The sequence below is a fragment of the Arachis hypogaea genome, chromosome 10 (assembly GCF_003086295.3).
Source record: "Arachis hypogaea cultivar Tifrunner chromosome 10, arahy.Tifrunner.gnm2.J5K5, whole genome shotgun sequence".
NCBI lineage: Eukaryota > Viridiplantae > Streptophyta > Magnoliopsida > Fabales > Fabaceae > Arachis > Arachis hypogaea.
In genome coordinates, this window is record NC_092045.1 from 99,966,489 (window position 1) to 99,992,564 (window position 26,076).

The 26,076-nt window shown below is 37.3% G+C and overlaps 1 protein-coding gene and 1 non-coding gene across 2 annotated transcripts; both read right to left on the reverse strand.

Moving 5' to 3' along the window:
- Nucleotides 1–2,872: 2,872 nt before the first annotated feature.
- Nucleotides 2,873–6,954, reverse strand: LOC112716113 (uncharacterized). Its single transcript, XM_025767967.3, has 4 exons — nucleotides 6,235–6,954; nucleotides 5,647–5,769; nucleotides 5,459–5,529; nucleotides 2,873–3,304 (listed from the first exon to the last, which is right to left on the reverse strand). Exons 1-4 carry the CDS (start codon nucleotides 6,403–6,405, stop codon nucleotides 3,055–3,057), a joined length of 615 nt encoding a protein of 204 aa, XP_025623752.1. The 5' UTR covers nucleotides 6,406–6,954; the 3' UTR covers nucleotides 2,873–3,054.
- An 8,942-nt stretch (nucleotides 6,955–15,896) lies between these two features.
- LOC112718624 (small nucleolar RNA R71) lies at nucleotides 15,897–16,004 on the reverse strand. The gene has a single exon (XR_003160956.1). It is a non-coding gene; the product is annotated as a small nucleolar RNA R71 (small nucleolar RNA).
- Between the last annotated feature and the right edge of the window lie 10,072 nt (nucleotides 16,005–26,076).

Genomic DNA, 26,076 nt, shown 5'->3' on the forward strand with positions numbered 1-26,076 from the left:
ACAGGCCTAAAATTTGTTCCACCTCTTTCTTGATTAGGTGGTGTAAAATTATTACAACTTTTTTATTATAATTGACACGACCTTTTCCTTTGAAACTTTCTGTGCCTCTACTTTAATAATTGAAACTTCGATCTCGTCCTTCTTGTGTACAACTTGATTCTGCAACATTATTTAAATTCATTAACTTTTCAAAGCTTCTTTAATTCATTTTTCTGACTTTTTCAATATTCTACTAACGTGACTTTCCATGATTTCTTGCAATTCTGCAATCGCCATGGTATCCATATCGTGGGACTCCAGTATTGTAGTCACCACATGATCATACTTCACCGGCATGGTGCGAAGAATTTTCTCTACCAATTTGCTATCGAACATATCTTCTCTATAAATTCTCATTTTTTTTACAAGATCTATAACACATAAAATATTACTCGACAGTTTCTGAATTAGACATTCGTAACTTTCATATTCTTTTCACAAGGACTCTAAATTTGCTTTTTGGACTTTATTTACACTTTTGTATGATGGCTTCAACGTGTTCTAAGTTTCTTTTACATTTTTTATATTTATTTTGCCAAACACCGTATAATCTACACCTTGATGAATTTGTGATAGCGACAATTGATCTCTCCTCTATTGGATAGCATATTATCTTTCTTATAATCTTGGTTCAATAAAATTCTACAAGTTCTGAAACTTCAAATGGGTATATATAAAAATCTCACAATAACTATAATCGAGTTTTTCATCTAATTTAGAACTGGATCACACAATATTGAAAGCATTTGTCATACTAAATCTAAAAAAAATAATTATATGAAAATTCTTTCACACCTTACAAACTCTCAAACACTTAGTACTGAATTAAATCAGCTCTAATATCAATATAAGTATAATACCTACACTTAGTTGACTCTAGAATTATTCACTCATATAAATGGCATTACTATATTTATCATCTCTCAAATTTACCAACACTCATATAAAAAAAGGATAAAGTATTAAATTGTTCTGCTACGTTTGGACGTAATCCTGTTTTGGTCCTTAAGGTTTAAACTATCTTATTTGAATCCAAAAAAGTTTCATTTAGTTTCAATGTAGTCCCACCATGAGGTCAAAATTAAATAATTAATAGAATGTCCTACATGACAGCAGTACAAGAATAAGATCGATAATTTGGAGAACAAGTACAAGCTCCAGAGGCACAAAATCAAACCGTAGATGCATTAATACATTTATTTATCATTCTCCTTAGTTCTATACAAAAAATTTATTTAAATTGTAAGAAAAATGATAAATAAATGTATTGATGCATCTATAATTGATTTTGTGCCTCTGAAGTTTGTACTTCTTCTCCAGATTATCGTTCTTGTTTTTGTACTGCTGTCATATATGACATTCCATTAATTATTTAACTTTGACCTCACGGTGGGATTACATTGAAACTAAATGAAAATCTTAAATAGGATATTTTAAACCTTAAAAACTAAAACAGGATTACGCCTAAATATAGCAGACTAATTTAGCACTTTACCAAAAAAAAAAGACAAAAAACAAAAAAGCATCACTTAAATCTTAAAACCATACTCATTTAACTTCTGTGGAGCACATCCTTAAAATAGATGAGTTAAAGCCTTTTATAGGCAAGAATGCAAGATTACTCAATCAAGATAATATTTCTTAATTGCTAAGAATCAAAGGCGGTGTATGTAGCCAACCAATCTTGCATTGTAACTACTTGATAATACCACTTGCTTGATAACGTCATCTTTATATCTTCATAGCTTTGTAATTTGATAATGGCAGTGACACCAAATTGATTATAATGCATGCTGATGTAAGTTGTGGAGTCTTTGATGTTGAATTCAATTTGTGCAAGATGATATTACAAAAAATTTGTAGTCTTAGTGATGAATTGTAAACTTGTAATGACCTTGAATTCAAATTGAATATTGACTTTGACTTTCTAAACTTTGTTACTTGCATTTGCATACAACTTGATTTAATTTTACTAGTTTTCAAAAAAAAATATTTAATTTTACTAACATAACTATAAATAAATGATTAACATTAAAAGTTATTTTAGAGGTCTTATTATAACATTAAAGTTAAGTAACTTTCATGTTTTTTATTTGGGGTTCTTAATTGAACAACCAGTATGAAAATTCTATTACCAAAAGTTTGATTAATTTGTGTTAACCTAATTAAAGTCCCATAACGTGATATAGTTCTCTTAATAAACATGGATTAAATTCTCCGTTAGTAAATTAAGTGTGGAAATAAGTTGCTAGCCCTTAATAAAAATAAATTTATTAATGTGGTTGTGGATGTTTGATTATTGTCATATTACAACTATATTTAAACTCCAACTATTTTTTCCTTATATTTGCACATTTTCTTAATGAATGATTGTACTTAACATTCCTCCCCCATATGACTTCTGCTAGAATTTTTTATAGTGGACTTCTATTGATTATTGTTTTTTGTTTTTATGAAAACGGCTTGAATGTTTAAAGCGTGATATTTCTGTAATTCCATGAAGTTGTGGAGTAATCCACTTTGGATTTTTGATATCACTATTTATCGGACTTTAGAATTTCATATAAGATAAGATAATGGTGTCATATTTTGAGTTGACATACACTCTTTCCATGTGAGTTTCACACCCCATTCAATCTACAAGATAAAATGATTACACGTATAGCGTTTCTCAATTTAAAGGAGAGTTGAAATCAATACAAACCCAAAAGTTCTAAGATACCTTTCTGTTTCTGAAGATCAATTTTCGCAATCATGGACATGGGAGAATGAAAGTAAAGGCACCAGAAAAGATCAAATTCTAGATGACAATAGATTCTTCAAGACACATAAGTTGCATTGTCCAATTGTCTATTACCATTGTCCATTATTGTCTCAGTAAAGTTTGAAAGATAAAGAATGTCTTTAATCTAACAATTGTTAAAATTTCTACCTTACAACTTTTCTTCCTTTTTTATTCTTTTCCTCTTTTGCTTTGTTCACAAGTTAAATAAAACATTAGGAGGCTTTTCCTTCTTACCCCTTTCTTCTTTTATGGCTTAAGACGAAATCATCATCGTCGTCGCTCTCATCGATGATTCTTTTCTTGGCTTTTATGTCACCATTCCTTGACGGTGGCTGTTGCGGCTTCTGTGAAGTTTCGGTTCTAGATGGCGGCTTTGACGGCTTAACAGGAGTTCCTGTCCGTTGCTCCTTTTGCTTCCTCTGCTTCTTGTCAAACGCTTTCTTAGCTCTGTCAGGTGATAGCAGCCCATGCTCCATTAACCTGCATATTGAGGTATTCATGCCTTGCCTTGTGAATTCTTCGCAAGTCTTAATCCAACACAGAAATGAAGAAAACCACAGTTCTAGAACACTTGAGAACTTGATAGAAAACAATACTCAGGAGTTATACAAAACATATATTGAATTGCCTTGAGATTTTTTATAATATTACACTTAGTACCCTTGTATTTTAATTTGTCAAATATAACACTAACTATTCTTGTAAAAATCCCAAGAGGGGTTGGTGTAATTTAACCACTTTGAAAAACAAATGATCAGATAACATTTATACCTATCAATACAAAGAAGCATTGAGATCAATGTTTCCCTATTACGGAAGACTGAGTCAGTATCTTATTTTTTGTAAAGTGGGATTAATGACATGGCTATATCTAAAATACAAGGATTCCTTTCCAATCGAAGGCATCGACGCGAAGTTGCATCATATACATTTTCAAAAGATTATAACAACAGCAAACACTTGGTATATATACTCATTCAATGAACTCATCTAAATAAAAAAATGAAAGTTACCATGATTAACTAATGGAATCAACTACAGATATTGACATTCACGAGAAAGGAGTATGGTATTCAGTATTCATAGACAGCCTATGACTGATAGTTTCATAATAGCATTGATTAGCTCAGCAAGAAAGTAAATTTCATAAGAAGTAGCATTCGAGGTCTCTCAGATGTTTGTAAGAGTAATGTTGTTTAGCACTTTTCTTTTCATAGCTTTTGAAAATCCTATAAGAATGCTGCTAGTAGAAATGAATGCAAACAGCACTGTAATCAATCGATGAAAAAATTTTCACCTATCAGAATATAAACAACACAAAAGGTTTAAAGACTCATTCGAATTTTCACACAAGTCCTGTGCAAAAAACTTTGTAGACCAATCCTTGCTGCTTCTTGTGGCAATTAGCAATTTATGTTCAACAATGGTTGAGTTGTCGCCATGTGACATCAAGGTTACGGGTTCAAGACGTAGAATCAGCCATGGATAAAATTATCAGGTTAGGCTGCCTACATTACACCCTTTGGGTGCGACCCTTCTCCGAATCCTGCGTTACCACAGCATGCTTCGGCACCGAGCCTTTTTTGTTCTAAACTATACTTGTTATAACTTCTCTGTAGACTATAATATGTTCGTACAGCGGTACACTAAATGAAGAATGTTTATGCCAGACAGGATTTCGTTTACTAATGCCAACCTTAGCAGTTAAAGATGAAAATGTAACCTAAGGTTGGCCAACCCAATTAAATTAATTTTTCCTAGGGTATTAATATAGCCAATAAATCTTGTAATTGAGAAAAAATTAAAGCAAAATGGACTGCTGATTGCCAAAGCAAAAGGGATTCTGTTAACAAAGGAAAGATCCTTCCAACATCTTTCAATCTATGAAAACAACTACATCATCATACACAAGTCACCAATGTTAGACATGAATGGGAGAGGAATGAGGAATTCACTTGTACACAGGTAGGGACCATAGCAAAGCTAGTTACTTAAGGTATGAATTTTTAGTTTAAGTGATGTGCACTTAAACTGCAATCTAATAGCAATGCAAGAATATGCCATGCTATGTTTTAAATTTAAATTCATGTGACTACACATAATGACATTGCAGTTTCTTACATTCTTATTTGATAACAATTTAGTGCATAGAAATTAAACTCTTAAGCTTTTGATAAAACAGCAAAGGCAGTTTACACGTTTCATTTACGAAACAGAACAATTATGGTGGTCATCCTAACATAAGGTTATACTGTTTGAGTATTGGCTTAGGCAAATATCTAAACACACAGCAGATTATATTATGCTAAACATGCGCTAATATATAATACCGTCCTATAAACCAATTAGAATATTCTAACAGATGTGTCTGGGAAATCCAAGCAGCACAGGCTCATAATACTTCAAAGCATCATATTATCAACAGAATCAAATGAAGATGACTTCAACACAAAGATTGAAAAAGTTATTCTATGGTCATGGAGCACTAAATGGATTATGCCCTGCAGATATATGTAGCAATAAAGTGACCTTTCAAATACAAGTGTGAATTCTACACTAACCGATGCTAAACTGTTATTTAATCAATACACAGGCGCAATCAACGTTGGAGCTCATGACTGAAATTAAACTCACCAAAATTCTGCCATTTCACTTGTTGGAATCTGTTTTGACAATGACTCGTAGAAAATCCTCAAGGGCTCTTTCTGTTGACACAAGGCACAAAAAGAACATCAAGGACAAGACAACATTGATTACCACAATACCGCATCTATAAATTGGCTTTTAAATTCCAGGAATCAACTATGGGTAAAGATCAGAACCTGTTCGGGAGGATCGTGTTTTTGGCCAGGAAGATTATAGACTTTCTTTACTCTGGTAGTTGTCGTCTTTGTTTTCGTTACTGTTTTGGACGACGACGACGATGGTGTTGATTTTGATTTAACCTTCAAATGTCATTCAAAGTAAAATAAAATCAATACCATCACAATTGAAATCAACACATAGAATTTGATATATAGAATAATAGAAAGGCCAAGCTTTATGATTCTATAATTTCCATCATCACAAAATAATCTATTGTAATCAACCACAGTCTACAGCTCAACACTCATGTAACCGTTAACACAAATTAACAGGAACAATCCATGAACTATGAACTAACTCCCTCCCTCAAGGAGCATCAGCAACATGAAAAATCAAGACTCAATCAATCTAATCTGTTGATTTCCACAAGGTGGGAAAATCCAGCAAATGAAATTTCCAGAAGCGCCAAAAATAGAAGCAACCCAAATAACAATTGAATCCAACAACACCACCCATATGCCTCCAAAGCCAAAATTGCGCTAAGAATGGCCTCAACATCATAAAAAAGTTGCAATTTTTAATCAAAATTTCCGAAGAATGATTACCTCAGATTTTGTGACAGTGGTTACAGATTTCATCTTGGAATCAGGTGGGCTTCTGATAGAGCCATCGATCTTCTTCTTGAGAGCTAAAGAATCAGTAGCCTTTGGCCTGGAAGGTCCATCTTGTGAAATTCCCTTGAGCTTCACCGTAGCACTTTTGGTCTCTGTAGCCATAAAAACACACACACACACATACACACACCCTTATTCCCCAACTATCAACTATAAACCCTATTATTGATTAGATCCGATTTGATTGACTTTGAATGAACGAAGCCAAATTAAAATTCCAAGTGTCTCATTCAGCAGAAACATCAAACACAGCATCAATTTTGGATTTCTCTCCAATTGTTTCCGGTTCTCATTATTCTTATCCTTCGTGTTTGTGGAGAGAGATACCGAAAGAGGAAAAGACGGTAACTTTGGAGAGTAAAGGAGTAAAAGGTAATGAATTTGGTTTGGAGAGTAGTTGAGGAAGGAGAGAAGAGCGATGATTTTAAGGTGGGGACATGAATTTCATTTTCTTGGGATTTGGAAGGTTGTTGGTATCGTTGGTTCTTTCGGTCATCAAACTCTGTTGTTTCACTGAATTTCACGGTCAGGGTGGTCGGAACACGTGTTTCTTACAGTTCACATGCTTACGCTGCTTTTATTTTATTTTTTACTCGTAAGAGTAATCACTATTCACTAATGAGTATTACCCTAAATATTCTCCTCTTTCCAAAAATGGAGAGGTGTCTAACTGTCTATATATAAATATAAAGTTGGTCTATTAATGTAAGTATTTAAAAGCTAAATAAATTAGTCTACAATTTTTTAAAGAAAAATTTAATGAATAAATTATTATTTAAAATTTTAAAATACAGTAAATTAATCTTTTATTTTATTTGACTAAGACCAATTTTTCAATTTTTTATTAAAAAATAATTTACGAAATTAGAAGAAACGTTTTGACATTTTTTTAATTTTGATATTAGAAAAAAATTGTATTTTGTAGTGTTATTGGAATATAGTATATTTAATAAGAGTATGAAAGACAAATTTAATCCTCAAATTTGTGCATTGAATATAAAAAATTTTATAACGAATAAACCTGATTCTCGAATTTGTATAGTTAAATTTTTATAAAATTTTATAATACACAAATCTAATTTTTAAGTTTGTGTATTTTATTCAAATCAAACTCTCAATTTTCATTCTCTGTCTTTCTTTTCAATAGACTTGACGGTCTGATTTATTTAATAACAATTTTAAAAAAAATTAACTCCATGTCACCGAAAAAATACCAACCATTTCAATAATATAACGTTACACACCAATTCTCTTCCTATGAACAAAATTTAGCCACCATTTTGAACGTATACTGTGTACTAAAGATACATATGGCCGAGTGAAACCAGATGCGATTTGATAGGGAGTTGAACCTAAATAATGATTAGGTTTATTTTCGATTTTTATTCAATTTTAAATCCAATAAAATTATACTATTTTCATATCACATTAAAACTGAATATAAATCGGGTGAAATTCGAATCTTGATAAATTTTATGCCAAAAAATTATAAAAATATTTATTTATAAAAAAAATTGTTATTGAGAAGTTGATATTCATATTTAAATTTAAATTTGTCTATAAATTCTCATTTTATAATTTTTTGATCTATTTCTAATTCAACAAATTTGATTAAAACCAAAATAGTAAGATTAGAATTAAGTTAAAAGACATATACTTTTTATAGTGCATCACAATATTACCAAAGTTTGGATTTCACATCTTTTGAATTTCTAAATTTTTTAAAACAATTATTTCATAACATTGCAACATTGACATAATAATAATTAAGTCAATTACACACCGAATACATATTTAAAGTTTCATGAGAACAAAATGTATATTTTTTTTTATGCAGTTTCAACGAGTTTATTCTGGATAACTCGAACCCAATTTAATAAATTAGTCGAGTCATTTATTAAAATCTCGAGTCTAACTAGATCACAACTAAGCTGGACCAAATTAATCTTAAAGTAAAACTTAAAAAGGAACAGGACTGAGTCATGAGCACCCCTGTTGAGTACCAAAGGAAACATAAAAAAAAGGAAGCGTTGTGTCACAGTAAATTTTAGAATGTTAGATTTAACGGTGTTTGTATAGTTTTCTGAAGTGTTTAAGAATGCTCTAAATGATTCCAGAACGTTCTAAAATGTCCTAGAAGGTCCCGAAATACCCTATAAGGTTCTAGAATACTCTGGAATGTCATAAAGTAATCTAAAATAGTGTGGATGTATATAAAAGTATGAAGAATAGTATGAAATAATCTAAAAATATTTAGAAAGTTGTGGTAGGATAGATATTTGTAATAAAGGTTCTGGATGATTAATTTGGACTGTTAAAAGTGGGAGAGATAAGGGGAAGAGTTTCTCAACCAAGTAGGAAGGAAAATACTCTTCAAAGAAAGAGTATGAGGAAAAGAAGAAAGTTTTCGTGCCCAAAGGAGGATGCTTTATGTGCAAGGGACCACACCAAATAAAGGACTGTCCTAAGTTAGGGACTCTGACATCTATCGTCAAAGAATGAGAGGCTCAATCTCAAGTAACTTAGTGTGTTGGATCTATCCAACTCATGAATGTTGTGAAGGGCAAAGAGGCAAGCACTGTGATGAGCGGATAATTTATACACTTTTTGGCATTGTTTTTAGTATGTTTTTAGTATGATCTAGTTAGTTTTTAGTATATTTTTATTAGTTTTTAGTTAAAATTCACTTTTCTGGACTTTACTATGAGTTTGTGTGTTTTTCTGTGATTTCAGGTATTTTCTGGCTGAAATTGAGGGACCTGAGCAAAAATCTGATTCAGAGACTAAAAAAGACTGCAGATGCTGTTGGATTCTGACCTCCCTGTACTCGAAGTGGATTTTCTGGAGCTACAGAAGCCCAATTGGCGCGCTCTCAACGGCGTTGGAAAGTAGACATCCTGGGCTTTCCAGCAATATATAATAGTTTATACTTTGCTCAAGATTCGATGGCCCAAACCGGCGTTCAAAGTCACCCTCAGAATTTCCAGCGTTAAACGCCGGAACTGGCACCAAAGTGGGAGTTAAACGCCCAAACTGGCACCAAAGCTGGCGTTTAACTCCAAGAAGAGTCTCTATACGAAAATGCTTCAATGCTCAGCCCAAGCACACACCAAGTGGGCCCGGAATTGGATTTTTATGTCATTTACTCATCTCTGTAAACCCTAGGCTACTAGTTCTCTATATATAGGACCTTTTACTATTGTATTTTCATCTTTTGATCACTCTAGATCTCTAGATCATCTTTGGACATCTAGTTCTTAGATCGATCTTGGTTCTTCTGGTTCCTTCTCTGGGGCCGAAGCCAATGATCACACTATCACTTATGTATTTTCAACGGTGGAGTTTCTACACACCATAGATTAAGGTGTGGAGCTCTGCTGTACCTCGAGTATTAATGCAATTACTATTGTTCTTCTATTCAATTCCGCTTGTTCTTGTTCTAAGATATCACTTGTTCTTCAACTTGATGAATGTGATGATCCGTGACACTCATCATCATTCTCACCTATGAACGTGTGCCTGACAACCACCTCCGTTCTACCTTAGATTGGGTGGATATCTCTTGGATTCCTGATACACGACACATGGTTGATCGCCTGACAACCGAGCGCTCGCCTGACAACCGAGCCAGCCATTCCGTGAGATCAGAGTCTTCGTGGTATAAGCTAGAACTGATGGCGGCATTCAAGAGAATCCGGAAGGTCTAAACCTTGTCTGTGGTATTCTGAGTAGGATTCAATGATTGAATGACTGTGACGAGCTTCAAACTCCTGAGGGCAGGGCGTTAGTGACAGACGCAAAAGAATCACTGGATTCTATTCCGGCCTGATTGAGAACCGACAGATGGATAGCCGTGCCGTGACAGGGTGCGTTGAACATTTCCACTGAGAGGATGGGAGGTAGCCACTGACAACGGTGAAACCCTTGCATACAGCTTGCCATGGAAAGGAGTAAGAAGGATTGGATGAAGACAGTAGGAAAGCAGAGAGACGGAAGGGACCAAGCATCTCCATACGCTTATCTGAAATTCCCACCAATGAATTACATAAGTATCTCTATCTTTATCTTTATGTTTTATTCGTATATCACCCATATCCATTTGAGTTTGCATGATTAAGATTTACAAGGTGACCATAGCTTGCTTCATACCAACAATCTCTGTGGTATATCACTCGCGTAAGGTTTATTACTTGGACGACTGGTGCACGAAATTGCAATCACACTTTTGCAACTCCGCACAACTAACCAGCAAGTGCACTGGGTCGTCCAAGTAATACCTTGCGTGAGCAAGGGTCGATCCCACGGAGATTGTCGGCTTGAAGCAAGCTATGGTTATCTTGTAAATCTTAGTCAGGATATCAGAAATTATCAGGATTGATTGTGAAAAGCAAAAGAACATGAAATGGTTACTTGTTTTGCAGTAATGGAGAATAGGTTGAAGTTTTGGAGATGCTCTGTCTTCTGAATCTCTGCTTTCCTACTGTCTTCTTCATCAAACACGCAAGGCTCCTTCCATGGCAACCTGTATGTAGGGTTTCACCGTTGTCAATGGCTACCTCTCATCCTCTCAGTGAAAATGTTCCTATGCTCTGTCACAGCATGGCTAATCATCTGTCGGTTCTCGATCAGGCCGGAATAGAATCCAGTGATTCTTTTGCGTCTGTCACTAACGCCCCGCCTTCAGGAGTTTGAAGTTCGTCACAGTCATTCAATCATTGAATCCTACTCAGAATACCACAGACAAGGTTTAGACCTTCCGGATTCTCTTGAATGCCGCCATCAGTTCTAGCTTATACCACGAAGATTCCGATTAAAGAATCCAAGAGATAATTACTTAATCTAAGGTAGAACGGAGGTGGTTGTCAGGCACACGTTCATAGTTGAGAATGATGATGATTGTCACGGATCATCACATTCATCCGGGTTAAGAACAAGCATTATCTTAGAATGGAAGCAAGCATGATTGAATGAGAAACAGTAGTAATTGCATTAATCCATCAAGACACAGCAGAGCTCCTCACCCCCAACCATGGGGTTTAGAGACTCATGCTGTAGAAAATACACAAAGAAAACGTGTAAAGTGTCATGAGGTACAGATACAATGTCAAAAGATCCTATTAATAGTAAACTAGTAGCCTAGGGTATACAGAGATGAGTAAATGACTTAAAAATCCACTTCCGGGCCCACTTGGTGTGTGCTTGGGTTGAGCAATGAAGCAATTTCGTGTAGAGACCTTTTCTGGAGTTAAACGCCAGCTTTCATGCCAGTTTGGGCGTTTAACTCCAAGTTTTATGCCAGTTCCAGCGTTAAACGCTGGAATTTCTGAGGCTGATTTGCCACGCCGGTTTGGGCCATCAAATCTTGGGCAAAGTATGGACTATTATATATTGCTGGAAAGCCCAGGATGTCTACTTTCCAACGCCGTTAAGAGCGCGCCAATTGGGCTTCTGTAGCTCCAGAAAATCCACTTCGAGTGCAGGGAGGTCAGAATCCAACAGCATCTGCAGTCCTTTTTGGTCTCGGAATCAGATTTTTGCTCAGGACCCTCAATTTCAGCCAGAAAATACCTGAAATCACAGAAAAACACACAAACTCATAGTAAAGTCCAGAAAAGTAAATTTTAGCTAAAAACTAATAAAAATATACTAAAAACTAACTAGATTCTACCAAAAACATACTAAAAACAATGCCAAAAAGCATACAAATTATCCGCTCATCACAACACCAAACTTAAATTGTTGCTTGTCCCCAAGCAACTGAAAATCAAAATAGGATAAAAAGAAGAGAATATACTATAGACGCCAAAATATCAAGGAAACTTAGCTCCAATTAGATGAGCGGGACTAGTAGCTTTTTGCCTCCGAACAGTTTTGGCATCTCACTCTATCCCTTGAAGTTCAGAATGATTGGCATCTATAAGAACTCAGAACTCAGATAGTGTTATTGATTCTCCTAGTTAAGCATAATGATTCTTGAACATAGCTAGTGTATGAGTCTTGGCTGTGGCCCAAAGCACTCTGTCTTCCAGTATTACCACCAGATACATACATGCCACAGACACATAATTGGGTGAACCTTTTCAGATTGTGACTCAGCTTTGCTAGAGTCCCCAATTAGAGGTGTCCAGGGTTCTTAAGCACACTCTTGTTGCCTTGGATCACAACTTTATTTCTTTCTTTTTTTTTCTTTTTCTTTCTTTCTTTTTCTTCTTTTTTTTCGAAAATTTTTTTTTCACTGCTTTTTCTTGCTTCAAGAATCAATCTGATGATTTTTTTCTAGATCCTCAATAACAGTTCTCTTTCTCCTCATTCTTTCAAGAGCCAACAATTTTAACATTCTCAAAACAACAAATTCAAAAGACATATGCACTGTTCAAGCATTCATTCAGAAGACAAAAAGTATTGTCACCACATCAAACTAATTCAACTAGTTTCAATGATAAATTTCGAAATCCTGTACTTCTTGTTCTTTTGTGATTAAAGCATTTTTCATTTAAGAGAGGTGATGGATTCATAGGACATTCATAGCTTTAAGGCATAAAATTTCAATTTTATTAATTATGAATTAAGAACAAGACTCAAAGATAGATATAAGATGAGACTAAAAAATAAAAATAGAAAACAAAACAAAAGAAAAAAAAACGCAAAAACATAGGCTCCTAATGATAGAGGTTTTCACAGAGTTAGGACTCAACAACCTTGATTTTGAGAAGTGGATGCTCCCTCAACTTGAGAGGAGAGCTTTTGGCGTTTCAGCTCTTGGAGTTCACGCCCCTGCTTCTCTTGTTCCTTCAGCAATTTGCAGAGCATGCAGTTCTGATTCTGCTGTTCTTCCTTCAGTTGCTCCATAGTCTCTTGCAACTTGGTGATAGATGCTTCTAGGCTGGTCCAGTAGTCAATTCTTGGGAATTCAGGGAGGAATTCCTGCGCCCTCCTCTTGATAGAGTTGTCTTGCATTTGGCCTTCCATTGACTTCTTGGTGATTGGGTGTTCAATGGGTATGAACTCATCTACTCCCATCTTCACCCCAGCCTCTTTACAGAGCAAGGAAATCAAGCTTGGGTAAGCCAATTTGGCTTCAGTGGAATTCTTATTTGCAATTGTGTAGATCTCACAAGCAATCACATGGTGAACCTCCACTTCTTTTCCAAGCATAATGCAATGAATCATCACTGCCCTCTTGATGGTGACCTCAGAACGGTTGCTAGTGGGCAATATGGAACGCCCAATAAAGTCTAGCCAACCTCTTGCAATTGGTTTGAGGTCTCCCCTCTTGAGTTGGTTTGGGACACCCTTTGAATTGGTTATCCACTTAGTCCTAGGGAGGCATATATCCTCTAGAACTTGATCCAACCCTTTATCTACTCTCACCATCCTCCTATTGAAGGAATCAGGATCATCTTGCAGTTGAGGTAGTTTGAAGATTTCTCTTATTTTGTCCAGATGGAAGTACATAACTTTCCCTCTGACCATGGTTCTGTAGGTATGGTAGGCAGTTCCAGTCATTCTTTGCTTATCTGTTAGCCACAGATTTGAGTAGAATTCCTGAACCATGTTCCTTCCAACCTTTATTTCAGGATTGGTCAGAACTTCCCATCCTCTATTTCGAATTTGCTCTTGGATCCCCGGATATTCATCTTCTTTCAGATCAAATTTAACTTCCGGGATCACTGACCTCAGACCCATTATTTTGTGATAATGGTCTTCATGTTCTTTGGTTAAGAACTTCTCTTGATTCCAAAGGTTCTTTGGATTATTCTCTTTCTTTCCTCTTAAATTGGTTTGTTTTCCCTTAGAAGCCATGATCTTGAAGAATCTTGGCTTAGTGATCACGGAAAAGCACACCAAACTTAGAGGTTTGCTTGTCCTCAAGCAAAAGAAAGGAAAGAAGAAGAGAGAGAGGAAGAGGAAATTCGAATGGTGTGGTGGGAAGAGGGAGCCAAACGTTTATTTATAGAGTGGGGGGGAGAGATTTTCGAAAAAAAGAAAAATTTGAAAGGAGATTTGAGGAGATATGGAAAGAATTTGAAAGAAGGGTGAGTTTTTGAACAAAATTTGGGAATGATTTGGAAGATTTGAAGAATGATCTTAAATTTTTGAAAATTTGAAAGTGAATGATGAGAGATTGAGATGTGTTTTTGTAGAAAAATATGGGAGAGAAAAGGAAAGTTTGAAAAAATCTGAGTTGAAAACAAAATTGTGGTCCCCCCACCTTTCTGGCGTTAAACGCCCAGAATGGCACTCATTCTGGCGTTTAACGCCCAAATGGCACCCCTTTTGGGCGTTTAACGCCCAGCCAGGTGCCCTGGCTGGCGTTAAACGCCAGAAATCCTTTAGCACTGGGCGTTTTTCTGAACGCCCAGGATGCTGCACACCTGGCGTTAAACGCCCAGAATGGTGCCCATTCTGGCGTTTAACGCCCAAAATGGCACCATTCCTGGCGTTAAACGCCCAGAATGGTACCCATTCTGGCGTTTAACGCCCAAAATGCCCCTTACTGGCGTTTTTTCGCCAGTAAGCTCTTTTTCTCTGCTTTTTGAGCTGAATCCTTCTGTAACTCTGTGAATTCCTTAATTTTTGATACTTGCCTCTGTAAGAACAATTCATACAACTTCCTAATGACTGGGTTGCCTCCCAGCAAGCGCTTCTTTACTGTCTTTAGCTGGACTTTCACTGAGAATCACTCAAGTCTCAGTTTTGAGCATTCCTGCTCAAAGTTGCTTTCAAGATAATGCTTGATTCTCTGTCCATTAACAATGAACCTCTTGTCAGAACAATATCCTGAAGCTCAACATATCCATATTCAATCATTGTTTTTCAAAATGTTTTTAAAATCTTTTACTTAATTTTCGAAAATTTCTTCCCCTCTTCTCACATCCTTCTATTTATGGACTAACACTATTCCTTAATGCACAATTCGAACTCCATCTTTCTTGATAAGTTCGAATTTTCTACCTCTGACTTCTATTTTTCTTTTTCTCTGACACCTCAAGGAATCTCTATACTGTGACATAGAGGATTCTATATTTCCTTGTTTTCTTCTCTTTCATATGAGCAGAAGCAAAGACAAAAGCATTCTTGTTGAGGCTGATCCTGAACCTGAAAGGACCTTGAAGCGAAAACTAAGAGAAGCTAAGGCACAATTCTCTGTAGAGGACCTAACAGAAATCTTCAAAGAAGAAGAACACATGGCAGCCGAAAACAACAACAATGCCAACAATGCAAGGAAGGTGCTGGGTGACTTTACTGCACCTACTCCCGATTTCTATGGGAGAAGCATCTCTATCCCTGCCATTGGAGCAAACAACTTTGAGCTTAAGCCTCAATTAGTTTCTCTAATGCAACAGAATTGCAAGTTCCATGGACTTCCATTGGAAGATCCTCATCAGTTCTTAGCTGAGTTCTTGCAAATCTGTGACACTGTCAAGACTAATGGGGTTGACCCTGAGGTCTACAGACTTATGCTATTCCCTTTTGCTGTAAGAGACAGAGCTAGGACATGGTTGGACTCACAACCTAAAGAAAGCATGAACTCTTGGGAAAAGCTAGTCAATGCCTTCTTGGCAAAGTTCTTTCCACCTCAAAAATTGAGTAAGCTTAGAGTGGAAGTCCAAACCTTCAGACAGAAGGAAGGAGAATCCCTCTATGAAGCTTGGGAAAGATACAAACAATTAATCAGAAAGTGTCCCTCTGATATGCTTTTTGAATGGAGCATCATAGGTATTTTCTATGATGGTCTGTCTGAACTGTCCAAGATGTCTTTGGATAGCTCTGCTGGAGGATCTCTTCATCTGAAGAAGACGCCTACAGAAGCTCAAGAGCTGATTGAAATGGTTGCAAATAACCAATTCATGTACACTTCTGAAAGGAATCCTGTAAACAATGTGACTAATCAGAAGAAAGGAGTTCTTGAGATTGACACTCTGAATGCCATATTAGCTCAGAACAAAATATTGACTCAGCAAGTCAATTTGATTTCTCAAAGTCTGTCTGGAATGCAAAATGCACCAGGTAGTACTAAGGAGGCTTCATCTGAAGAGGAAGCTTATGATCCTGAGAACCCTTCAATGGAAGAGGTGAATTACATGGGAGAACCCTATGGAAACACCTATAATCCTTCATGGAGAAATCATCCAAATCTCTCATGGAAGGATCAACAGAGACCTCAACAAGGTTTCAACAATAATAATGGTGGAAGAAACAGGTTTAGCAATAGCAAGCCTTTTCCATCATCTTCTCAGCAACAGACAGAGAGTTCTAAACAGAACCACTCTGACTTAGCAACCGTGGTCTCTGATCTAATCAAAACCACTCAAAGTTTCATGACTGAAACAAGGTCCTCCATTAGAAACTTGGAGGCACAAGTGGGTCAGCTGAGCAAGAAAATTACTGAACTCCCTTCTAGTACTCTTCCAAGCAATACAGAAGAAAATCCAAAAGGAGAGTGCAAGGCCATCAACATGGCCGAATTTAGAGAGGAAGGAGAGGTAGTGAACGCCACTGAGGAAGACCTCAATGGACGTCTACTGACCTCCAATGAGTTCCCCAATGAGGAACCATGGGAATCTGAGGCTCAAAATGAGACCATAGAGATTCCATTGAACTTACTTCTGCCATTCATGAGCTTTGATGAGTATTCTTCCTCTGAAGAGGATGAGTATGTCACTGAAGAGCAAGTTGCTAAATACCTTGGAGCAATCATGAAGCTAAATGATAAGTTATTTGGAAATGAGACTTGGGATGATGAACCCCCTTTGCTCACCAAAGAACTGGATGACTTGTCTAGGCAGAAACTGCCTCAAAAGAGACAGGATCCTGGGAAGTTTTCAATACCTTGTACCATAGGCACCATGACCTTTAAGAAGGCCTTGTGTGACCTAGGGTCAAGTGTAAACCTCATGCCCCTCTCTGTAATGGAGAAGCTAGGGATCTTTGAGGTGCAAGCTGCAAAAATCTCACTAGAGATGGCAGACAACTCAAGAAAACAAGCTTATGGACTTGTAGAGGATGTTCTGGTAAAAGTTGAAGACCATTACATCCCTGCTGATTTCATAGTCCTAGAGACTGGGAAGTGCATGGATGAATCTATCATCCTTGGCAGACCCTTCCTAGCCACAGCAAAGGCTGTGATTGATGTTGATAGAGGAGAATTGATCAGTCAAGTGAATGAAGAATCCTTTGTGTTTGAGGCTCAAGGATATCCCTCTATCATCATGGAGAGGAAGCATGAAGAGCTTCTCTCAAAACAGAGCCAAACAGAGCCCCCACAGTCAAACTCTAAGTTTGGTGTTGGGAGGCCACAACCAACTTCTAAGTTTGGTGTTGAACCCCCACATTCAAACTCTAAGTTTGGTGTTGGGAGGTCCCAACATTGCTCTGAGCATCTGTGAGGCTCCATGAGAGCCCTCTGTCAAGCTACTGACATTAAAGAAGCGCTTGTTGGGAGGCAACCCAATGTCATATTTTATCTATTTTCCTTTGTTATTTTATGTTTTTTGTAGGTTGATGATCATGAGAAGTCACAAAATCAATTGAAAAAGTAAAAACAGAATGAAAAACAGAAAGAAAAATAGCACACCCTGGATGAAGATCCTGCTGGCGTTTAAACGCCAGTAAGGCTAGCAGATGGGCGTTTAACGCCCAGTCTGGCACCATTCTGGGCGTTTAACGCCAGAAAGGGGCACCAGACTGGCGTTAAACGCCAGTAAAGGGCAAGAAGTTGGCGTTAAACGCCAGAAAGGGGCACCAGCCCGGCGTTTAACGCCAGAAATGGCACAAAGAGCGATTTTGCTCGCCACTTGGTGCAGGGATGACTTTTCCTTGACACCTCAGGATCTGTGGACCCCACAGGATCCCCACCTACCCCACCACTCTCTCTCTTCTTCACCCATTCACCAATCACCTCAACTCCTCTTCCCCAAAAAACCCTTCCCCTATCAAATCCCATCTTTCTCTTCACCACTCACATCTATCCTTCATAAAACCCCACCTACCCCACCATTCAAATTCAAACCACTTTCCATCCCAATCCCACCCATACATGACTGAACCATAACCCTCCCCCCCCACTCCTATATAAACCCTTCTTCACTCCTTCATTTTCACATAACCTAAACACTACTTCTTCCCTCCTTTGGCCGAACCACAAAGCCATCTCCATCTCCTTCATTTCTTCTTCTTCTACTCTCTTCTTTCTTCTTTTGCTCGAGGACGAGCAAACCTTTTAAGTTTGGTGTGGTAAAAGCATTGCTTTTTGTTTTTCCATAACCATTTATGGCATCCAAGGCTGGAAAAACCTCTAGAAAGAGGAAATGGAAGGCAAAAGCTTCCACCTCCGAGTCATGGGAGATGGAGAGATTCATCTCAAGGGTGCATCAAGACCACTTCTATGAAGTTGTGGCCTTGAAGAAGGTGATCCCCGAGGTCCCTTTTTCACTCAAAAAGAGTGAATATCCGGAGATCCGACATGAGATCCGAAGGAGAGGTTGGGAAGTTCTTACCAACCCCATTCAACAAGTCGGAATCTTAATGGTTCAAGAGTTCTATGCCAATGCATGGATCACCAAGAACCATGATCAAAGTGTGAACCCGGATCCAAAGAATTGGCTTACTATGGTTCGGGGGAAATACTTGGATTTTAGTCCGAAAAATGTAAGGTTGGCATTCAACTTGCCCATGATGCAAGGAGATGAACATCCTTACACTAGAAGGGTCAACTTTGATCAAAGGTTGGACCAAGTCCTCATAGACATTTGTGAAGAGGGCGCCCAATGGAAGAGAGATTCAAGAGGGAAGCCGGTTCAACTGAGAAGGCATGACCTCAAGCCTGTGGCTAGGGGATGGTTGGAGTTTATCCAACGCTCAATCATTCCCACTAGCAACCGGTCCGAAGTTACTATAGACCGGGCTATCATGATTCATAGCATCATGATTGGAGAAGAAATAGAAGTTCATGAGGTGATATCCCAAGAACTTTATAAGGTGGCGGACAAGTCCTCTACCTTGGCAAGGTTAGCCTTTCCTCATCTCATTTGTCACCTCTATTATTCAGTTGGAGTTGACATAGAGGGAGACATCCCCATTGATGAGGACAAGGCCATCACTAAGAAGAGGATGGAGCAAACAAGAGACCCCTCTCATCATCAAATCCCTGAGGTACCTCAAGGGATGCACTTTCCTCTACAAAACTATTGGGAGCAACTAAACACCTCCCTAGGAGAATTGAGTTCCAACATGGGACAACTAAGGGTGGAGCACCAAGAACACTCTGTCCTCCTCCATGAAATTAGAGAAGATCAAAGAATCATGAGAGAGGAGCAACAAAGACAAGGAAAAGACATTGAGGAGCTCAAGCACTCCATAGGATCTTCAAGAGGAAGAACAAGCCGCCATCACTAAGGTGGACCCGTTCTTTAATTTCCTTGTTATTTATTTTTCTGTTTTTCGAAAATTATGCTTATGTTTATCTATGTTTGTGTCTTGTGATCATTAGTGTCTTAGTGTCTATTCCTTAAAGTTATGAATGTCCTATGAATCCATCACCTCTCTTAAAAAAAAGTTCTTAATTGAAAAAGAAAAGAATTGCATGAATTTTGAATTTTATAACAGTTTAATTATTTTGATGTGGTGGCAATGCTTTTGTTTTCTGAATGTATGCTTAAACAGTGCATATGTCTTTTGAATTTGTGGTTCATGAATGTTGGCTCTTGAAAGAATGATGAAAAAGGAGACATGTTACTGAGGATTTGAAAAATCATAAAAATGATTCTTGAAGCAAGAAAAAGCAGTGAATACAAAAAAAAGAGAAAAAAATTCGGAAAAAAAGAGAGAAAGAAAAAGAAAAAGAAAGGGAGAAAGAGAAAAAGAAAGAAATAAAGTTGTGATCCAAGGCAAAAAGAGTATGCTTAAGAACCCTGGACACCTCTAATTGGGGACTCTAGCAAAGCTAAGTCACAATCTGAAAAGGTTCACCCAATTATGTGTCTATGGCATGTATGTATCCGGTGGTAATACTGGAAGACAGAGTGCTTTGGGCCACGGCCAAGACTCAATAAGTAGCTGTGTTCAAGAATCATCATACTTAACTAGGAGAATCAATGACACTATCTGGATTCTGAGTTCCTAAAGAAGCCAATCATTCTGAATTTCAAAGGATAGAGTGAGATGCCAAAACTATTCAGAGGCAAAAAGCTAAAAGCCCCGCTCATCTAATTAATACTGATCTTCATAGATGTTTTTGGAATTCATTGCATATTCTCTTTTTATCTTATTTGATTTTCAGTTGCTTGAGGACAAGCAACAATTTAAGTTTGGTGTTGTGATGAGCGGATAATTTATACACTTTTTGGCATTGTTTTTAGTATGTTTTTAGTATGATCTAGTTAGTTTTTAGTATATTTTTATTAGTTTTTAGTTAAAATTCACTTTTCTGGACTTTACTATGAGTTTGTGTGTTTTTCTGTGATTTCAGGTATTTTCTGGCTGAAATTGAGGGACCTGAGCAAAAATCTGATTCAGAGACTAAAAAAGACTGCAGATGCTGTTGGATTCTGACCTCCCTGCACTCGAAGTGGATTTTCTGGAGCTACAGAAGCCCAATTGGCGCGCTCTCAACGGTGTTGGAAAGTAGACATCCTGGGCTTTCGAGCAATATATGATGGTTCATACTTTGCCCAAGATTTGATGGCCCAAACCGGCGTTCAAAGTCACCCTCAGAATTTCCAGCGTTAAACGCCGGAACTGGCACCAAAGTGGGAGTTAAACGCCCAAACTGGCACCAAAGCTGGCGTTTAACTCCACGAAGAGTCTCTACACGAAAATGCTTCAATGCTCAGCCCAAGCACACACCAAGTGGGCCCGGAAGTGGATTTTTATGTCATTTACTCATCTCTGTAAACCCTAGGCTACTAGTTCTCTATATATAGGACCTTTTACTATTGTATTTTCATCTTTTGATCACTCTAGATCTCTAGATCATCTTTGGACATCTAGTTCTTAGATCGATCTTGGTTCTTCTGGTTCCCTCTCTGGGGCCGAAGCCAATGATCACACTATCACTTATGTATTTTCAACGGTGGAGTTTCTACACACCATAGATTAAGGTGTGGAGCTCTGCTGTACCTCGAGTATTAATGCAATTACTATTGTTCTTCTATTCAATTCCGCTTGTTCTTATTCTAAGATATCACTTGTTCTTCAACTTGATGAATGTGATGATCCGTGACACTCATCATCATTCTCACCTATGAACGTGTGCCTGACAACCACCTCCGTTCTACCTTAGATTGGGTGGATATCTCTTGGATTCCTGATACACGACGCATGGTTGATCGCCTGACAACCGAGCGCTCGCCTGACAACCGAGCCAGCCATTCCGTGAGATCAGAGTCTTCGTGGTATAAGCTAGAACTGATGGCGGCATTCAAGAGAATCCGGAAGGTCTAAACCTTGTCTGTGGTATTCTGAGTAGGATTCAATGATTGAATGACTGTGACGAGCTTCAAACTCCTGAGGGCGGGGCGTTAGTGACAGACGCAAAAGAATCACTGGATTCTATTCCGGCCTGATTGAGAACCAACAGATGGATAGCCGTGCCGTGACAGGGTGCGTTGAACATTTCCACTGAGAGGATGGGAGGTAGCCACTGACAACGGTGAAACCCTTGCATACAGCTTGCCATGGAAAGGAGTAAGAAGGATTGGATGAAGACAGTAGGAAAGCAGAGAGACGGAAGGGACCAAGCATCTCTATACGCTTATCTGAAATTCCCACCAATGAATTACATAAGTATCTCTATCTTTATCTTTATGTTTTATTCGTATATCACCCATATCCATTTGAGTTTGCCTGACTAAGATTTACAAGGTGACCATAGCTTGCTTCATACCAACAATCTCTGTGGGATCGACCCTTACTCGCGTAAGGTTTATTACTTGGACGACCCAGTACACTTGCTGGTTAGTTGTGCGAAGTTGTGTTTATGCCATGGTATTGAACATCAAGTTTTTGGGTTCATCACCGGGGATTATTTGAGTTGTGAAAAGTATTGATCACAATTTCGTGCACCACACTGCAAAAATGAAAGGCTTAATGTATGTCAAAGCCTTTATCAATAAAAAAACCCGCCATGGCTATGATCGACACTAGTGCTACACACAACTTCATCATGCCTAATGAAGCAAAGAGATTTGGGTTAAAGATCATCGAAAAGAATGGCTGGTTCAAACCTGTGAATACCAAGGGTGAACCCCCTTAAGGGAGTGGCAAAAGGGGTTGAGGTGACTCTTAATTCTTGAAAGAGCCTTGTGGATTTCTCAGTAGCATCTACGGATGATTTCAAAATAGTCATCGGACTCGATTTGCAAAGGAAGGCAAATATAATACCTATGCTATACTATGACATAGTATGCGTCATGGAGAAAGGGTCTCCATGCATGGTCCCTACAGTCTCTAAAGCTGGAGGACTACCGATACTTTCTGCTATGCAACTCAAGAAAGGGTTCAAGAAGTGGAAGATGATGTCTTTGGCTCTACTACAAGTGGAGTCAACATTCGAAGGAGAAGCTATTTTTCCTAAAATCAAGGAAGTCCTTGATGAAAATAAGGATGTGATGCCTCTCGAGTTGGCGAAACAACTACCATCTAGAAGGAAGGTGGACCACAAGATTGAATTGGAGGTAGGAGCGAAACCACCTGTCTCAATACCATACAAGATGATAGTCATTTCCATGTCGAAGGAGATATTTTACATACCATCAAGGAAAGGTTTCATCATGATCCCTTAGCCAAGAAATGGGTGAAATTGGCTAGAGAAGGTAAGACTAAACAATTTTGGCTAGAAAACGACCTTCTCTACACCAAAGGGAGAAGACTATACATCCCTAAGTAAAAAAATATAAGGAGAAAGCTAGTGAAGGAATGCCACGACACCAAATGGGATGGTCATCAAGGCCAACGAAGGATCTTGGCACTTATTGAATCTTCCTATTATTGGTCTCAAATGAGGAATGAAGTAGAGAGTTATGTGAAGACTTGTCTTGTGTACCAACAAGAAAAGATTGAAAACAAGACATCAAGTGGATTGTTGGAACCTCTGCCGCCGCCAGAGCGATCATGAAAAAGTGTGTCTTTAGATTTCATCTATGCCTTACCAAAGTCTGAGGGGTTTGGATCTATTCTTGTGGTAGTGAATCGGTTTTCAAAGTATGCTACCTTTATACCTACCCCTACTGACTGCACTACAGAGGAAGCAGCACGATTATTCTTCAAGAATATGGTGAAGTACTGGGGATTGTCTAAGAGTATCATTAGTGATCGAGATCTGCGCTTCACAGGACAACTATGGATAGAGCTGTTCAAATTTCTTAGGTCGGAGCTTCATTTCTCAATAAGCTTCCATCCTCAAACTGACGGACAGACTGAGAGAATGAATGCCTTACTCGAGTGTTACTTGGGACATTTTTTAAGCACTAATCAGAAGGATTGGACAAAACTCCTAGACATTGTTCAGTTTTCATATAATCTGCAAAAGAACGAATTCACAGGGAAGAGTCTATTCGAGATTGTGACCGGATAACATCCGCTTACACCACACTCTCTTTCTTCCTCTTACTCAGGAAAGAGCCCTGAAACTTATCATATGATTAATTCATGGGAAGAACAAGCAGATAACCCTCGTTCTTACCTCGACAAAGCTGCAAAGAGGATGAAGAAATGGGCAGATAAGAAGAGGAGACATGCAAGCTATCAAGTGGGAGATAAGGTAATGATTAAACTTCTTCCACAACAATTCAACCTTTCACAAGGTTCATAAGGGCTTAATCCGCAAATACGAAGGGTCATTTGAGATCATTGGACATGTTGGGGAGGTTACTTACAAAGTACAACTCCCTCCCTCTATGAAGATCCACCCAATCTTCCATGTGAGTATGCTTAAACCATATCATGAAGACCAAGATGAACCGAGTAGAGGTGACTTGATTCGTGCTCCACCTGTGGTGATTAGGTCCTTCGATAAAGAAATCAAAGAGATTTTAGCTAATCATGTCGTGTGATGAAGAGGAGTACCACCAAGTATCAAATATTTGATCAAGTGGAAAGGACTCCCGATAATCGAAGCTAGCTGGAAAGCTCGTGAAGATTTGTGGCAATTCCAAGAATGCCTAGAGTGCTATCATTAACAGAACGTGACGAGGACATCTGCACATTAGGTGGGGGAGAATGTCACAGTAAATTTTAGAAGGTTAGATTTAAGGTTTAATTACTTTGTTGGTCCCTATAGTTTCGTGAAATTTTCAATTAAGTTCCTATACTTTTTTCTTTTTAATTGAGTCCCTACACTAATTTTTTTTTCAATTAAGTTCTTAGTAGTAATTCGCTTAATTTTATAGGGATCCAACTCAAAAAAAGAAGGTGCATGCTATGGTACCTATATATACTTGTCTAACTTACTAAAAAGAGATAAAAATTAATATTTAAATTAAAAAATATAAAAGTAAATAATTTTTTAATATTTAAAACTTACTACAAAAAGCAATTTCGACAATTTCGGCACCAAAGTTAAAAGGCATGGGAAAATTGGCCAAAAAAGAATTGGCATAGGGACCTAAATAAAAGGAAAAAAAAAAGTGTAAGGACCCAATTAAAAAAATTTTGGTGCAAGGACTCAATTAAAAGGAAAAAAAGTATAAGGACCTAATTGAAAATTTTGCGAAACTATAGGGACCAACAGAGTAATTAAACCTAGATTTAACGGTGTTTGTATAATTTTCTAGAGTGTTTGAAAATGCTCTATATGGTTCCAGAACGTTATAGAATGTCCTAAAATGTCCCGAAATACCCTAGAAGATTTTAGAAGACTCTAGAAGGTCATAGAAGAATCTAGAAGAGTGTGGATGTATATAGAAGTATGAAGAGTAGTATGAAATAATCTAGAAGTATTTAGAAAGTTGTGGTAGGATAGATATTTGTAATGAAAGTTTTGGATTATTAATCTGGATCGTTGATTAGATTTAATCCTAACCATCCATTAAGGAGATAGATGGCTATAAATAGGAGGAGAGAGTTAGAGTTTGAGTGTGAGAGTCATTTGTAACAAACACTTGAGTAATAAATCGTTCTTTTCACCAAAGCTTCCTTTCTATTGTGTTCTCTTGTGTTCTTAATTTTCTTGCTAAATACTGAAAGTTAGACTGACTTTATATTAATTCAAAAGGTTGAGTAAGTCGAGTGTCGACACAGTAGTGTTGGAGTGTGTCCAAGGACAGGACAGCTGCCTTAAGATATTACTTTCTAAAGGATAATAATATTTAAAAATATTTAAATTTTTAATAATAATGAAAAACAATATTGATACATAAATATAAAAAATCAACTACATCGAGAGATATATATTTGGTACTGTTGAAATATTTGATTGAATTGTTATAAAAAGTTTGAGTATTTTGTATGATTATTTTATTTTCATAATTTAAATTATTTTTATAAATAATTATTTAGTAAAAAAATGTATAGAGTAATATATATAAATATAAACTTGTATACTTATATTATGATTAATTTAATAGTTGATTTTTATATTCGTCTTGTGAAACAAAAGAAGAGTGTTAGGGACCAGCAGTTTTTGTAATTTGTAGTCATCAATGATGTTTTTAATGGTAATGGTGTGAGATTACTCACTTTTCTTTTGCTGGTTACATATTGACCAAAATTTAATAAAGTTGGTGGCCCTAGACTTTTCCGAAACAAAAACCTTAAAATATTGTCAAACAAATA